The sequence below is a fragment of the Myotis nattereri genome (assembly GCF_964212035.1).
Source record: "Myotis nattereri genome assembly, chromosome: 2".
Taxonomy (NCBI): domain Eukaryota; kingdom Metazoa; phylum Chordata; class Mammalia; order Chiroptera; family Vespertilionidae; genus Myotis; species Myotis nattereri.
The window spans coordinates 186,608,918-186,627,446 of record NC_138076.1 but is presented as its reverse complement, the minus strand read 5'-3'; the positions used below and the strand labels follow the sequence as shown (position 1 = coordinate 186,627,446).

At 38.8% G+C, this 18,529-nt stretch overlaps 1 protein-coding gene across 1 annotated transcript in view; it reads left to right on the top strand.

The window, feature by feature from the left end:
• The window catches only part of PIK3C2G (phosphatidylinositol-4-phosphate 3-kinase catalytic subunit type 2 gamma), a 283,175-nt gene that overhangs the window by 176,690 nt on the left and 87,956 nt on the right, over positions 1–18,529 (top strand). The window contains exons 19-23 of the mRNA XM_081084139.1: positions 921–1,101; positions 5,823–5,930; positions 9,938–10,030; positions 11,472–11,601; positions 17,879–18,015. Coding sequence (XP_080940265.1) covers positions 921–1,101; positions 5,823–5,930; positions 9,938–10,030; positions 11,472–11,601; positions 17,879–18,015 — 649 coding nt within the window. The remainder of the gene's footprint in view (positions 1–920; positions 1,102–5,822; positions 5,931–9,937; positions 10,031–11,471; positions 11,602–17,878; positions 18,016–18,529) is intronic.

The window sequence follows — 18,529 nt, the reverse complement described above, 5'->3', positions numbered from 1 at the left end:
TGGGACTTGAATCCAGAAATGCCAGAAAACAAAAACCATGCTCTTGCCTTTATAGTATCTTCCTCCAAGTAATCAATATGACAGTATAGAGGCATTATCTTTTTTTTATTTTTAAAATTCTATTTTAGTTAGTGCCATTTTATCTTATTGTTTAAATTTTCATTGAATTTATCGGGGTGACATCGGTTAATCAAATTATGTAGGTCTCAGGTGTACAATTCTATAATACATCATCTGTATACTGCATTTTGTGTTCACCACCCCAAGTCAAAATAAACTAACAAACAAAATAGGAACAGACTCATAGATAGAGAACAGACTGACAGCTGTCAGCGGGGAAGAGGGTTTGGGGACTGGGTGAAAAAGGCGAAGGGATTAAGCAAAGAAAAAAAAAAAACCAAACCCTTAGACACAGACAACAGTATGGTAATTCCTAGAGGGAAGGATGGGGTGGAGGGACATAAAAGAGGGTAAAGGGGGTTTTAATGGTAATGGAAGGAGACATTATCTCTTGAAGGAAAGCAGAAAAGGTTGGGGATTGATAGTGAAGTTGCAGTATAATACAGTCACTTATAAATATTATTTCTAAAATTATTTATTCATATTTGAATAAGTCAAAAAATATGTTCTTAAGATAACTATTTGTTATAGAATTACGAACCCTGAAAGAAGAAAAAGTGCATTGTGAATTGAAATGAGAAAATGCAGGTCTCATTAATTCTTCTCTTTTGGAATCTCATTAGCTTTCAGGTGGACCTTGATGACTGCCAACAAATAAACAACATTTCTCCCATTCTGGGTTCTTAAACTGCCCAAAGCCAGAAAATACAGATTCGTCTGAAATGCACTTGTTTTTCCTTCTGGAGGTGATTAAAAAATCAACTTTAGATACAAGAATTCTTTTTCTCTCTTTCCTTCAGGCTGCTAAAGGATGCACAGAATGAAGCTTATTTTAAAAGCTGGTATCAGAAGCTGTTGGCAGCTCTCCAATTCTGTGCAGGAAAAGCCTTGAGTGATGAGTTTTCCAAGGAGATGAAACTTATCGAAATTCTGGGAGGCATTGGGGAAAAAGTCAAGTCTGCCAGTGAACTTCAAAGACAGGTTTGTTGAGAAATCAATCTTCATGTAGTGAAGTATTTTTTTTAATCTTTAGTTCAATTAAGTTTTAATTTCATAGCTTGAAAAACAAATACCTTGACTATACTTAGACATAAGACACAAATCAACTGTTTTTTTGTCTGATGGATTTATTGTTGTTGTTTTTTTAGTTGTTTTTTTGTTTGAGAGAGAGAGAGAGAGAGAGAGAGAGAGAGAGAGAGAGAGAGAGGAGAGAGAGATTCTTGTTTGTGCACTTACTGGAGGTCAAATCTTGGTGTATCAGAATGATGTTCTAACCAACTGAGCTACATGGCCAAGACCTACAAATCAATTGCTTTAATCAAGTTGTTTTTTTGTACGTGTGATTTTTTTCTTCTTTCATTTTACTATGCTAAAGTTAATGGTAATGTCTATCACCAGAAAATGGCTTTTTAAACTTTTTTATTGATTGATTTTAGAGAGAGAGGAAAGGAGAAAGAGAGAAACATTGATTTGTTGTTCCACTTATTTATGCATTCATTGATTAATTCTTGTATGTGCTCTGACCAGGGATCAAACCCACAACCTTGGAGTATCAGGATGATGCTCTACCAGCGGTTCCCAACCTGTGGGTCACAACCATCGGAAAACACATATAGCATATCTTATATTTACATTACGATTCATAACAGTAGCAAAATTACAGTTATGAAGTAGCAACGAAACTAATTTTATGGTTGGGGGGTCACCACAACATGAGGAACTGTATTAAAGGGTCGCGGCATTAGGAAGGTTGAGAACCACTGCTACCCAGCCAGGTCTAGGATGTGGCTTTTTTATCTAAGTGGCCATGTAGCATACAGAGTACCTGATAAGAAGAGGCCAACTTAAAGGCAGTTTGTCTCTCTCTTCTGACTGGCTTATTTCATTTAGTATAATCTCCAGGTCATATAGCACATCATCTCACTTATATGTGGAATTTAATGAACACAATAAACTGATGAATAAAATAGAACCAGAGGCATGGAAACATGGAACGGACTGACAAATCTCAGAGGGAAGTGAGTGGGGGTAGGAAGAGATTACCAAGGAATTTATATGCATACTGGAGGCCTGGTGCATGAAAGTTGTGCATGGGTAGGGTGCTAGGCCTGGCCCACAATCAGGGCCCATCAGGTTCCCCACCTCCCGGCTTCCCTGCCTCCTTGTTCTCTCACTCCCTCAGCGCCCCGCTGCGGCCACTGGTCACCCATCATGTTCTGTGCTGCCCCCTGGTGGTCAGCACATCTCATAGCAAGCAATCAAACTCCTGGTCTCCCAATCAAACTCCCAAGGGGACAATTTGCATATTACCCTTTTATTATATAGGATATGCATTGCCCATGAACACAGACAATAGGGTGGTGAAGGCCTGGGGCAGGGTGGAAACCAGGTGGTGGGAGTCAAGGGGAAAAAAAAAGAGGACATCTGTAATACTCTCAACAATAAAAATTTAAATAAATAAACAAATAAAGGCAGTTTAACTAAAAAGACACCAAATGAAGCAACTTCCTTAAAATGGCAACACAACTTGGACTTGTGGGAAATTACATGAGGGGACTTTTTAGGGTACCTTTGTCTAAGGCAGTGGTTCTCAACCTGTGGGTCTCAACCCCTTTGGCGGTTGGACTACCCTTTCACAGGGGTTGCCTAAGACCATCCTCATTTCAGATATTTACATTATGATTCATAACCGTAGCAACATTACAGTTATGAAGTAGCAACGAAAATAATTTTATGGTTGGGTCACAACATGAAAAACTGCATTTAAAGGCCCAGAAGGTTGAGAACCACTGGTAAGGTATTAAATCTAGGTCTAGATCTTTCTAAAATTGCACCAATCAAGGTCGCATTCTTAAAGACTTTTACCAAAACAAATACAATTATTTAAATGATAAATCAATAGTGGTGTGGAATGTAATACTTTACAATAAGATCCATGATAGTCAAAATATTGTGCCTCTTTTAAAACTGATTACAATAAGATCCATGATAGTCAAAATATTGTGCCTCTTTTAAAACTGATTATAATAATGGACTTGGCTATTCTTTTTCTTAATCTAATGGAGAAACACTTGCTCTTTTTAATTATCTGCATCACTAGTTCCCTTCAGTGGCATAGACCATTAAGTAGGTTCTCCTAAGTTCAACATTCTAGATGCAGGGAGATAGTAATTGTAATGAGAACATCATTCAATAAAATTTAAGTAATGAAATTCATTGTAATAAAACATCATTCAATAAAAATTAAGTACTTACTACAGAATAGGAGTTAAGGATAGAAAGATGAAATAAACACAAATGTTGTCCTCAAGGAAGATCATAATTTCTCTCTACCCCAGGTTTAAAATCAACAAGAGTTTTCAACAAAATGATATGAAAATAATAATGGGTACAATGTCCCAGAATTTTTTCCCAGCCCGAGGTTTTTTTGTGTTGTTTGTTTGTTTGTTTTTTGCTGGAATTCACTAATTTGGTAGAAATAACAGAAACTATGCAACTTTACCTACCTAGGAGATAATCCTATATAATAATAGGATAATATGCAATTGACCCTAACGGCAGAACAACTGGGAATCACTGGTCACTATGACACACACTGACCACCAGGGGGCAGACACTCAATGCAGGAGCTGTCCCCTGGTGGTCAATGCACTCCCACAGGGGGAGCTCTGCTCAGCCACAAGCCATGCTGATCGCTGCCAGTACAGCGGTGGTGGTGGGAGCCTCTCCTGCCTCCTCAGCAGCGCTAAGGATGTCCGACTGCAGGTTAGGCCTGCTCCCCGCTGGCAAGTGGACATCCCCCGAGGGCTCCCGGGCTGCCAGAAGGATGTCTGACTGCCAGCTTAGGCCCAATCCCCCCAGGGAGCAGGCCTATGCCAGCAGGTGGACATCCCCCAAGGGATCTTAGACTGTGAGAGGGCACAGGCTGGGCTGAGGGATGGCCCCACGAGTGCACAAATTTTTGTGCACCGGGCCTCTAGTAGAAAATAAAAAGCATGCACATGGAATTTATTTTTAAATGGGACATCTATAAATTTTTCTTACACAGAAGAGCCTTAAGGCACATAATATGATGGGCAATGAAAAGAAATGATTCATCCATATTACAGCAGATTCATTAATTATTTTCTAGAGACAGACAAAAAGTGGAAAAAAGTAAAATAAATTGTTATTAAATTTTATAAAATGTGTATGTAGGTTTGGTCATTATTATATTTTTAAATCCCTCACAAATTTAAGATGCACACTATAGTTGAATGATTCCAGTGTCTTTTTTTGACCATTTGCATCATGTTCTAGAGTGATATTGGCATTATTCTCTCAAATAAATGTATTTATTTCCTCTCGTCTGGTTGATTTTATGATAACACCTTTTCCCACAAAAATAGGAAAAGAAAAAGAAAGGTGGGAGAAACATTTATAATTTTTCACAATTTAAGTTAATATTTGTTAGTATTTTATTGATTTATTTATCTTCACCCGAGGAAATTTTTTCATTGATTTTTAGAGAGTGTGGGAGGGAGAGGGAGAGACAGAGAGAAACATCATGTGAGAGAAACACATTTATTGGTTGCCTCTTGCATGCACCCTGACCAGAGCCAGGGAACCTGCAACCAAGGTATGTGGCCTTGACTATAATAAACCTGGGACCCTTCAGCTAGGGCTGTTTGTTAGTTTTTTAAAAGCACTCATTAAACCTAACTATATGAAATGATGATACTTTAATTAAATGAAGAGAGCAGAGATTTCCTTCCATAATATTCTTCTGGCAAATCTAGGCATAGATAAAACAACAATGACAGACAGAAAGAGTGCTGTGGTGGAATTTTGCCTCATTTCTCCACCTTGCTCTTCTGGATTCTGGGAGTAGTAGATTCTATTATTTGCCAATGAGCCAGGAGAAAGAGCTAAGAAACTCTTGAAAGTTAATTCAGAGTAATTAATATGATATCCTCATTTTTAGAATTGTGCTTACAAAGTTTTCAAAAGTAGCCTAAAAGGTACTTTCTTAATTTTGAATTATTATTATTGTTTTGTTTTAAATAATTGTTGTTTCCCCGCTCTTTCGATTAAGGGATACCCAGTTCTAAAAGTGTGGTTTGTGGTGTCGGATCTTCCACAGGTACTATGGAAGAGCACTATGCAAGGGGGTAAATCAAGTACCAGAAATATACTCATTGCCATTTAGTAACGTAGACATATTGCTGTTTCTGATAATTACCAATTGTCGGCAATTATAATTTTATGTCATTATTGCTGGTAATATATGTGAACTTATTCTTAAGATGTACTCTTATTATTAAGGGTAAATCTTGAGAGATGCAAACTAAGATTTTAGAAAATTGTCAGAAAGGAACTATATGAACAATTACTTAAAGCTGGGGCTGGAAATTAGTGGGCCACAGGTCAAGGCCAATCCATTGTGTTTTGTTTGAACAGAATAGTACTTCGTTTTGTTTTTGCTTTTAATTGAATGTAAAGCCCTTTAAAGGGCATATGCACTCATTAATTCCCCACTCCCTATTGTCTTTAACCTGCTGCTTTCTCAAATGTGGCTACATCACCAACCTGACCCTAAGGCATCCAAGTGTGCAACCTCTGAATTAAACAGTTTATTTAATCAATACAAGAAAACTCTAACTTGAAGAAAAAGTCACGTTCTTTACAGTTTCTAAACTGCTTTTCCTTATGATTTGTCACAGGATGTACTGAAGAAAGAGATTGGCAGACTAGAAGAATTCTTTCAGTCTATACATACCTGTCACCTTCCTCTGAACCCTGCTATCTGTATAAAGGGGATTGATCACAAGGTAAGTTGAGTATTTTTGTTCTGTATTGTTTAGTTCACTGTATGTTTTTGAAATGGCAAATATAATTTATACAATCTCATTGCAGTTATTTTTCCTCAGTGTGTAAATAAAGATATTTCTCATGGAATTGATTTCTCAATGTATTCAAAATTGTTCATTTGGTGACTCCACACAGGCCAGGTTTAATTTCATGCTTATTTAGATTACGTGCATACCCATGTTTAGTACACTAATATATCATTAGGTACAACATCTCCATTTTGATTCAATTTAAAATTCATTGGTGTACATGAGTCAGTGTACCATATAATGTATTTTGTGATTTTACCAATACCTGGAAAGTCCTTCTTGGTGTTTTCACACTCACAAACCCCTGCTCTTCCCAAACCTCTGCCAGCCACCTCCAAGAGCTTTATTATTCTCCTTCTCAAAAGCCCAAGAGTAGAAGACACTAATAGAGAGGAGGATTGATAAGTGAGATTTAGAAGTGAGGTAGTCAAACCATCATGCATGAACAATAAATGTTACTTAAGTTATAAGATCAAGAAAACATATCCAATAAGTAGGGGGGAAATTAGATCATTATTAGCATAAATATAAAAAAGTTTGCTAAAAGCTTGATATTCTCACCTTTATAACTTTGCTGTTACAAAGACACCCTGCAAACTTTCCTAATATGCTTCACTAACATATTTTTAAAAATAAAATTACACATCAATTCCATAAATTGAGATATGTATGTCTAATCAAACTAAAATCTAAATCATCGCCAATTTTTAAAAAAATTGTGTAACTTTTTATTTTTATTTATTTTTGTTTTTCCATTTATTTTTATTGTTGACACTATTACATATGTCTCCATTTCCCCCCTCTTTTTCCTTCCCTCTCAATTGTGTAACTTTTTAATCATTAGCAGTGAATCTGATTAATTCTGAGAAAATGGAAACTCAGCATTTCAAAGACATCATATGTTATATTCAAAAGAACAATATGGATCACTGATTTCAGATGTTGGTGTTTTGTTTATGCTTTCTTTGTTTGTTGTTATTAAGGAGTAGACAATTTTTTATTTAAAATTACATATGAGTTTGGGCTTATGCATTTGGGAATGTGGGGTGCTAGCTCTAATAGGTGCCTGCTGTGAGTATCCAGGTCAGCTGGCCCGACCTGGGGTCACCAGCCCAGGAGTCACCACATCTAGTGCTGTGATTAGTACCACGCTCCCCTGCAGCAACCTGCAACCATCACTACTTTCCCTGAGACTGGGAAGTGGCCCAAGTAGAGCCATTCCTTTGTCTCATTTGTCCTGACCAGCTGTGGCTTGTATAAGGCTGCTGCACCTGTGCATTCAGCAGTGAACAGGACAAATGTGCCAGGTGATGCTGTCACCCACAGAGCATTTTAGTCTGCCCTTTGATCTTGCTGAACAATAAGAGGGTCTGAAGGGACATACATCACATCCAGAGGTGCAATACATGTGGCAAATAACCAGAGCCCACATCTGGTTGGCTATCAGAGGACCCATACTGGAAGGAGTCTCTATGAGTATGGTAAAACCTTCAAACAGACCTGTCAGACAGTGGTTCATCTGAGAATCCACTGATAGAGCAAGCTGTATGAATACAGAGCGTGTCATCCCTGTTCCCATCTCATTAAACATCAGAGACTCCATGCTTACGAGAAGCCTCATAAACATGATGAATGTGTAAAAGCCTTCACTTCGAGCCCCCTGCCATTGACTATCAGGAACCCATTCTGGAGAACAACCTTCTGAATGTAATGAGTGCAGGAGGCCTCTATTCAAAGTAAAAGCCTTTTCCAACATCAGGCACTTCTCAAGTGAGAAACTTTGCAGTTGAAATGAGTGGTGGGGAAAGTTTCTATTCCGATGGAAACCTTATCAACCATTACAGAATCCACACTTGGAAGAAGCTTATGAGTTTAATGAGCATAGTAAGGCCTTCAGTGAGAATAAATATCTTATTTGGCATGAGAGCCTCCACACTGGGGAACAAGCACATAAATGCAGGCAGTGTAGGAAAGCCTTCAATCAGAACTCTCAACTTGTCAACTATGAGCAAATTCATAGCAGAGAGAAAAAAAATAAATGCTGTCTGGCAAGGCATCCAGTCTGAGTAGATGTCTCATTTTATGCCACAGACCTCAAACAAGCACAAAGCCTTGCCTTCAGCCTCCCTTTGCCCTTTGTCTCTCTTCCATGGACTTGGGATGCCCAAGAATTGAATGAGTGGTATTTGAAATCCATTGATCTAAACTCATTTCTGGCCTAGCATAGGCTTTCCTAATTCAATACCATGACAGAAGATCATATGTTTCCTGATCGACTTATTTTTGCAACAAGAATTCGTTACCTACCAAACAGCAACCCACCTCCATTACTGTAAAATCAAACAGATTTAGCAAGCAAGGGTTTCTGTTTGCTCTAGGATTAGGTGAGATTTATGTTGATAGGTTAAGAAATAGATCCTTTCCTCTCAGCTCCTACCGATCTCAGAGTTCTCAGAAATAATGATATTCAAAACAGACCCTTCAGCATGTATTTTCTAAATTTTTTAAAAATATATTTTTATTGATTTCAGAGAAAAGGGGACAGGGAGAGAGAGATAGAAACATCAATGATGAGAGAGAATCATTGATTGGATGCCTCCTGCACACCCCCCACTGGGGATCAAGCCTGCAAAACCAGGCACGTGTCCTGATGGGGAATTGAACTGTGACCTCCTGGTTCATGGGTTGATGCCCAATCACTGAGCTACGCTGGCTGGTCCCTTCAGCATGTATTGATGTCACATTTTAACTGAGTTGATAAATTGAACATATCAAGTTATTTTCCTTTCTTTAGTATTGATTGTACTCTTCACTGTGAACATGAACTCTCTAATAGCCTAAACACATACCGCCTTTTAACACTCAAACAATTGTGAGAATATACAAGGAGAATAAGCAATAAGGAAAGCACAATGGAAAGTAGTCAATAGAGTAAAGTTGAATATAGAAATGCAAAATGCAATTGAAGGAAATGAAAAAAGAAAATATATGTTGTACTCTTATCTGTAATTGTAAGAAAATATCTATCTATATATATAAAAGCCTAAGTGACAGAACAACTGGTCAACTGGTTGCTATGACGCACACTGATCACCAGGCAACAGGTGCTCAATGCAGGAGCTGCCCCCTGGTGGTCAGTGCGCTCCCACAGCCAACTTCCCACGGCAGCCAATCCTGGCCCCAGTGGCCCTGATGGCCCCTCCCCCAAGCAAACCTCCCAGGGCCTGATCTGCCCTGATCACTGTCCAGGCTGAGGGACCCCACCCATGCACAAATTCATGCACCGGGCCTCTAGTTCATTAATAAAAAGGGGAAAAAGATGCATTAATTTTTTTAACTACATAATTAGTGTCAGGCTCAGTAAAAGGTATTTTATATTCATTAGCTCATATATCTATTATAAACATGGTGAGGTAGGCATTGTTATCACCATTTTATAGTGGGATACAAACATTTTAGTAACTTGCCCAAAGTCTTACAGCTAATAAACCATAGAGTCCAAATTTGAACTCTATAGCTCTATATTCATTTTCTTAATATGCTGCAGAGCAGATATAGTTAAAATGAAATAAATTTTTTTAAAATAGCAATTTTATTTTTTTTGATATTAACCAACTAGCATAAACACAATACCTACATACTATACTACTTCGTTTATTTAAATCCCCAACATAACACCACTGTTCAGATAGAAAAAAAATGTAGTTGAAGATTTATGATCTGCCAAAAAGCTGGCTTTTCATTTTCCAAGTAAGGCTTTGGTTGGTAAAACTAAAGTTGCTGTGTTTTTTAAAAAATAAATAAGTTTCTTTGTTCCAAAGTGTAAAAATTATTCATATGTGTTCTATTTGCTCAAATAAATTCTGCAAGGTGCCATGATTTCCAGGAATGTGTTCTTTTTGCTTTATTTTGGTAACGGTTTTTCTCTTCTCTTGCAGGCATGTTCATATTTCACATCTAATGCTTTACCATTGAAGATTACTTTCATCAATGCTAATCCAATGGGCAAAAATATCAGCATCATTTTTAAGGTACAGTAACTCCTAAAGCATCAAATTGATTACATTGGTAGAAATATTGATTTATTGCTCACAAGAAAATCACTGGTGCTATTTGCTGCTGGCAACAACACAAAAGATTCCAGTTATTTTTGATTTTGCATTTTTTACAGAATTATAGTACATGCCAAACTATGATTGGCACTAAATCAAACATTACTGGCTTAAAGTCAGTGAACCTTCAGTGCAAAATTTAAGAAAATATGTTTCAATAAGCAAAATTATACAATCATTTTTCAGTAGCACAGAAACTGGAATGCATGGTGAGCCCTGAGAACGAGAGCTTTCTTTTGGCCTAAATACTAAATTAGAATCAAAATTACCTATAACTCAAATAATATAAATTAATTTAACATAAAATTATTATCTGCAAGCATTTGCTTATTTTAGTAATTTGGGCTGGTTTTTTTTTTTTTTCTTTTGAAATAAAACAAAATATATGGGCCACAGCAGTCTTTCTCATGAATCCCATGGGAAAACAGAGCCAATGGTTATAAACAAGTAGGGAAAAGGGACTAAAGAAGAAACTAAAGAATTCGCCAATCATCCAGCTAGTTTAATCAGTTATTCAACCAAACCAGACAACAAGGTCTTCGAGTAATATTTTTGGTGGATTCTGACTATTTTTGAGGATAATAAGACATCCAGTTTTTTCCTTTGAACTCTGTAACCTCAAGCAATAATGGTTCAATGACACTGCATATTTGCTGAAGAAAAAAAACAACCTGGAATCTCATCTTGGCATAACTTTCTGCATGTAATTTAGAAAGCATTTTCAAAATAAAAATTCTTAATAGTTTAAAGGCATAGAACTATTGTTTCCCTTTGGACATATTTCATTTCTTTCACCAATGCTAGAAAATCTCCCATTTATCATATCTAATTGTTATCAGAGACCATTTACTCTGAAAACTTGTCAACTGCCCTCATAAGAGAAGCCAATGACTCAGAGTCTGATGAATCATATGTGTATGTTTATCCTCATAGTTGAGAAGCTCTTGGTATTCTGTCTATCAGTGCATAAATTTATGACATACCAAATAATGTTTCAATTAACTCTCTCCTGGCTGAGTCTGAAATTTTGATAAACATTTATTCAGCCTTTCTTCACTACACGTTGAGTCTAAGACATTGCACATGGATAATAAATTGAAAGATTATCAGAGAACAACATTCCAAGTAGCTTCTACTAGTAATTTGATGGCTGAAGCTTCTGTAATCACTTAAAGGAACGTTCTCATTCTCTTTGATCTTCCATCAGAAACACAAGGTAGTGGGAGAGCTAATGAAATAATTGAAATCACTCTAAATTGGCTAAAAATGTATTCAAAGAAAGAAATGACATGTATTATATCTGAAAGCTTTTAATGGCAGTCATAGAGAAACCCAGAGTCTATAATTTTGTTTTGAACAGGCTGGAGATGATCTTCGCCAGGATATGCTTGTTCTGCAGATTGTCCAAGTGATGGACAATATTTGGCTGCAGGAGGGCTTGGATATGCAAATGATCATTTATAGATGTCTATCCACAGGAAAAGGCCAAGGTCAGTATAGACTAGATAATGAGAAGACTTACATCATTTCTGTCATGCATTTACTGGTAAAATGCCACCAAACTTTCCACAGCGCTCATTTTAGGCTATAAATTTTAAAATCCGAAGAACTATACATTCTCGTTCTTCTTTTTAAACAAGAATTATTTTCAAAAATTATAAGCCAAAATAATTTACATAAAGCATAATGACCTTTTAGATATTAATGAGAACCTTGACAACCCAAATGTTAACGGTGATCTTCTTTTGTGTGTCTTTAAGATTAGTTCATTAATAGCTAACTCCTATCTTTTCTCTTTTTCCAAGATAATAGAAAAGCCTATTAATTCAAAAAAATAAAATTGTCACCTACTGATGCAAAATTTGAAAAGTTGAAATGCTTAAAGGACTTCTAAAAATTCTAAATATGTTGTAAACCTGCACTTAATTTCTAAAAGACTTTCAAGTAAAATTTAAATATTGAAATATCAACAGTCAAAGATGACCATACATGCAAACTTTTAACATACTTCAGCATTTCTTTTCCTTTATAAAAACCTAAGCCATTATTGTGGAAATTGAGCTACATTTATACATATTACCAATGAAAATAATGTTAGCAGTCCACTCAAATTATTACCAAAACATAAGAGATAAAAGTTGTATTTAATTACAATCATGCTGAAATATATATATATATATATACATATATATATATATATATATATATATATATATATGAATGATATCTTTTTGACAAGTGGTCATTGCCATTTAGAATTTCATTAAAATAATTGGTATGAGTTATAGCAGATACCTCTGCATGAACAAAAGTATAAAAATATCATAGAATTAGAAAAGGGACCTAGAACCATGTAGTCATTTTTTTTTATTCAAGCAGAGATATAATTTAAACCCATCTTCACAAAAGAAGACCTTTCACTGCCTGCCTCTCCAGTTCCTGACATCCCACCACTAGTCTCAGTACCCCAAATAATTGTGATTTGAGATTTTAGAAGCCAGGCATGGAAGTACCTTCTAGTTAGCTTAACTTGAAACTTGAATTACAGTATGACTCTATTGTCATACTTCCCAATAGGGCTATTGTTTCCATGCCAACTGTCCCACCCCTGGACCCTTTCTCAAGCTCTAGTTCCTAAAAGAGTCTTTTTTATCATTGCTACTCTGATATCCTTTTATTCTTTGAGTTTTACTCTCCCTTTTCGCACGTGACCTAATTCTTTCATAGCCTAATATGTTGAAAGTGTAAGAATAAAACTAGATGAGCCAAGCTGAGCTTTATGATGTCACATGGATCACCTTTTCTTCAGAAATTGAATACATCACTGACTTCCATGGAATTCTTCAGTTCGATCTACTCATTTCTCAGTTTATAATCATAGAATGTAATAGAGGCTAAATCTTTTGAGGTTAATAAAATGATTCTGGAAAAAATAACTGTAGACTTGCCCAAAGTTGCAGATGTCATAAATCAAACAAGTCATTCTTCCCCCATCTAACAGCAATCTTCTATAGTTGTAAAATTTCAAACAGCATTATGCTAGCAAATTATTTCTTCAAGAAAAATAGAGATTAAAACAAATGTCATTTTTTTAGGTTGTATTTTTAATCATGTTCCAAGGCTTAATAAATATTTACTGTTCTCAAGGAATGTCACAGAGTAAGGTAGAGAATACTAAAATGATATAAACAGAATTGTAGCACTTAAGGAGAATATACTCCAGGCTAGAAGCTTACAAGATTTTATCAACATTATTGTTGATTGTATTATCATGCCTAATCCTATCTAATAAAAGAGAAACATGGTAATTGGCATATCACCGCTACCCTTCCCATTGGCTAATCAAGGTGATATGCAAATTAACTGCCAGCCAAGATGGCGGCCGGCAGCCAGGCAGCTTGAAACTAACATGAGGCTTGCTTGCTTCAGTGACGGAGGACTCCAACGTTCCTCACCTGCCTTGCCGGCCTCTGAGCTTGCAGTTTAAGAAACATTGTAACAAATATAGAAGCTAAACAAAACCCCAGAAACCTGCTTTCGGTGAGCCCGGGATCTCAGAGCTGGAGTTATACATTGTTTCGATTATAGAACCGAAACAAACCAGATACCTTCTTTCAGCAGCAGAGGCCTCAGAGCTGGAGCCAGAGCTAAACCTGGCCCAGAATAAAAAAAAAAAGAAAGAAAAAAAGGAGCAGTTGGGAGCTTCAGTTGGCCTGAAAACAGCCCTCAGCCCCTCACCCAGACTGGCCAGGCACCCTAGTGGGGACCCCCACCCTGATCCAGGACACCCTTCAGGGCAAACCAGCCAGCCCCAGCCATGCACCAGGCCTCTATCCTATATAGTAAAAGGGTAATATGCCTCCCAGCACCGCGATCAGCGTGACAGGGGGCAGTGCCCAAACCCCTGATCACCCTGCGGCTCTGTGTGTGACAGGGGGTGGGGCCACAACCTCCCAATCCACCCTGCTCTGTTCGTGACAGGGTAAGGCGCCCCAACCCCCTGATCGGCCCTGCTCTGTGTGTGACAGGGTGCGGCGCCCCAACACACCCCCCCCCCACAGGCCCTGCTCATTGTGTGATGGGGTAGAGCCATAACCTCCCCATCGGCCCTGCCCTGAGTGTGAGAGTGGCGGCGCCCCAACCCCCTGATTGGCCCTGCTCTGTGGGTGATAGAGGGTGGCGCCCCAACCCCCTGATCCGCCCTGCCCTGAGTGTGACAGAGAGCGGTGCCCCAACTCTCCTATCGGCCCTACTCTGTGAGTGACAGTGGAGAGCTCCTCAACCCCCTGATCAGCCCTGCTCTGTGCATGACAGGAGGGAGCTCCCCAACCCCTTGATTGACCCTGCTCTGTGCGTGACAGGGTATGGAGCCCCAACCCCCCTGATGGGCCCTGCTCTGTGCGTGACAGGGGGCAACGCCCCAACCCCCTGATTGGCCCTGCTCTGTGCATGACAGGGTATGGAGCCCCAACCTCTGTGATGGGCCCTGCTCTGTGCGTGACAGGCGGTGGTGCCGCAACCTCCCCATTGACCCTGCCTTGAGTGTGACAGGGGGCAGTGCCCCAACCCCCTAATCGGCCCTACCCTGAGCGTGACTTAGGGTGGCATCGCAACCTCCCAATCTGCCCTGCTCTGTGCATGACAGGGGAACGCGCCCCAACTCCCCAATCGGCCCTGCTCTGAGCCCGACCAGGGGCTACACCTAGGGATTGGACCTGCCCTCTGCCACCCAGGAGCAGGCCTAAGCCAGCAGGTCGTTATCTCCCGAGGGGTCCCAGACTGCGAGAGGGCACAGGCCGGGCTGAGGGACCCCCCATCTCCCCCGAGTGCACAAATTTTTGTGCACCAGGCATCTAGTACTATATAATAAAAGCCTAATATGCTAAGTGTCTTGTCGACCAGTTGGCCGTTCAACCAATCAAAGCGTAATATGCTAATGATATGCTAAGGCCATTCAACTGCTCACTATGATGTACACTGACCACCAGGGTGCAGACGCACTGACCAGTAGGCGAGCTTGCTGCTGGGGTTCGGCTGATCGGGACTGAGCTAGATGAGCGAGACATGCCCTGGAGCCCTCCAGCATTCCCTCTCTGGCTGGCCAACCTCCTGCGTCCCTCCCAGGCCCCAATTGTGCACCAGTGGGGGTCCCTCGACCTGGCCTACACCTTCTTGCAATCCGGGACCCCTCAGAGGATGTTGGATAGCCAGTTTCAGCCCAATCCCACAGGCCAGGCCAAGAGATCCCACTGGTGCACAAATTTGTGCACCGAGCCTCTAGTTTGCATATAATCTCCTAATAGCTTTGGAAGAGACTATCAAGGCAAATAAAAATTCTTTATAAATTTATGTTAATTCTGGCTCTACAAATTTCATTGGCATAAGAAATCCTTAGGGGAATTGGAGTAGCAAATATAACAAAGCCCCAACCAGGGTTTTAAGTCAGGCTCACCACTTGGGGTGAGGGCCGAGGTACTCAAGTTTTGGTGATTGAAAAGCTGCTCTAATGTTTCTTACTCACCCCTTTTTGAGAGCCACTGCCTTTTATGACACCACCTTGAAAAGTTTTGTTCTTAAGAACCTTGCTACTTAAAGTATGACCTGTGGACCAGCAGCATTGACATCACCTGGGAACTTGTTAGAAATGCAGAATCTCAGGCTCCACCCCTTTCTACTGAATCAGAACTTACATTTTTGCAAGATCCCCGAGTGTTATATAAGTGCATTAAAATTTGAACAACGCTGCATTAAAGGGCTGTAAGAATGGAACCATGCATATTACTCAATTCGCACAGAATTATGTTAGAAGTATTTAAAAGGTATATGATATGTACTAACTTAAAATGTGTAAAATGTAATTTATGGTTTTAATTAATAGGCAGAATTTAGCCATCATGATCGTTATAAATTGGGTACAAGGTTTTCTGAATAGTTAGCAAAGCAAGGCTTATGATAAATGACTTGGGATTTGGCAAAGATTAACTCCCTGAAGACAAATGTGGCCTGAAAAGTAACTGATATTGCTATAACCCATATCCAAAGGGTGCAATGATCTAAGACCTAATTTTGGGCGTGATCAGATGTGAGGCTGCCACAAAACACTTGGGAACCAGATAGAGGTAACTTTCCTTTAGGAAATGTTACATGGAGGAATTGGGAAAATTAGGAGGGAAATTTTCAGGATGAGAAAGAGAAATCGCCTCTTTCCAGAGTAATTTTGTCACTACTAAATGTAATGCTTTATATTTGCTATCTCACTTACTGTAAATACACATGAGAAAACCTATACATGAGCCGATTATTGTTGAAGGAGGAAATAGAGGTGTTATATTAAGAATGTGCCCCGGATCCAGGATTTATCTCTGGGGTGTTGTTTCTCTTTATTTTTATTTATTTATTTATTTTGGCATATAGGTTTCATAGGTTATATTTGCAACATTCAATTCCCACTCCCCATGTTTAAGTTTCTTTCTAATCCTGCAATGTAGATGCCTAATGGTCACAGCTGGGCTACTGGATATTAAGAGAGATTAAGGCTGCAAGCAGCAGCCACTGGCCAAAACCAGCCCAGGGAAGTGTTTCATTTACCAGCACTATGATCTACTTGTTTGTTGTTGTTTAATTGAATTTTTTTAAGGTAGACCATGAAACAGTCAATTTTAAAAACTCCACCATCTCTCTTTTCATATAATTACATTTGTGTCCCTGGTCCCTTTGGGAATTTGGGTTTGCAATTCTTGCAATTGTCAAGATGGTATAAATCATTCTGTACTTTAATTTCTTTCCATGACTTTATTTACAGAACTGTACATTGCAGGTTGTTTTGGGGACATTAGTCCCAGGAAAGTATTAAATACAGGGTTTAAACTGCTATTCTGAACAGAATAAAAATCAGTGGGTTTGAAAATATATGCATTTCAATAACCTTATGAAAACAATGAAAAAGAAGCCTTGATAGATATATATGGCCAATGGAGCAAAGGTCTATTGAAGTTAAATCCGTATATGCTCCCTTTTAAAAAATGATTATCACCCAGCCAGCATAACTCAGTGGTTGAGCATCAACCTGTGAGCCAGTAGGTCACAGTTGCGACCTGGTCCCCAATAGGGGGCATGCAGGAAGCAGCCAATCAATGATTCTCTCTCATCGTTGATGTTTCTGTCTCTCTTTTCTTCTCCCTTCTTCTCTGAAATCAATAAAAATATATTTTTAAAAAATGATTATCATATTTTCTCTTTCATGCTAACTGAGAAGGAAGGGCAGGTGACTCTTGACCTGTTTACTGCAGAGTTATTGTGCTCACACCTAGAAAATGACCATTTAACAATGAAGCTTTGAAGAACCTGAACATTGATTTTTATAATATATTTCAAGTATTTGTTATGGAGATTGCAAACTGTTTGCTTACCAAACTTGTTACACAAGTTTGAATGTCCTCCCTTAAATTGTAAATGACCACACAAGCCATATATTAATGAACCTACAACTCGATTGAGCCATCTACATTGGCTCTCTATTGTCAGTTTAGAATAAAACATTAAAGCTCTTTCTGACACGTTTGATCCAAACACAGCAAGTAGCCTCATTGTTCACCAGGATTTAGGAAAAATTAGGGAGGAGGCCATCTAGAGAAGGCTCCTTCAGGAAGGATCTGGAAAGGAAAAGGGTTCTCTAAGTCGTGCTAGTAACTCTTGCTACCTAGATGAAGATGTATTTCCTACGCAGCCCTCATCATGGGAGGAAAGAATTGTTTTTTTCTCACGCAGGATTGGTGCAGATGGTGCCCGATGCTGTGACCCTAGCAAAGATCCACCGCCACGCTGGACTGATGGGACCGCTGAAGGAAAACACCATCAAGAAGTGGTTCAGTCAGCACAACCACTTAAAGGCAGATTATGAAAAGGTTTGTCCAGCTGGAGCTAATTTTACATAATGCGCTTGAATACGAATATGCTCTGGTTCATTAGAAATTCTGATTTATGAAAAAGTAACTCCGAGTTCTAATGCACTCAGTCATCAGCCTAGTAACAATGACCCAGTTTAAATGATAAATTAACCAGATAAAAATTTCTGTTTCGTTTTTTTTTTCTGGGTCAAATTCCAGGCTATTAATAAAGACTCTCTTTGCTCAGTTGCCTCCCTTATCTCACCTAAAATGATGCTCCTTCAACTACGCCCTTCAAGTTACCTCTGCCAATTTATACACAATCTCCCATTTCTAGAAATCTCCCTCCTTCCTTTGCAATACATTTCTTCTGCCAAGCTCTACTTTTTCATGCCTTATTCTTTCAATGTTTGCAAAATGCATAATAGAGTTTTAATTTTTTTTTATATCTCAGTACTTGACAAAACATACTGTTTTATTGACTGCAAACATTTCCCCCCACTTTACTTCTTCTTGGCATCTGGCCAGCAGT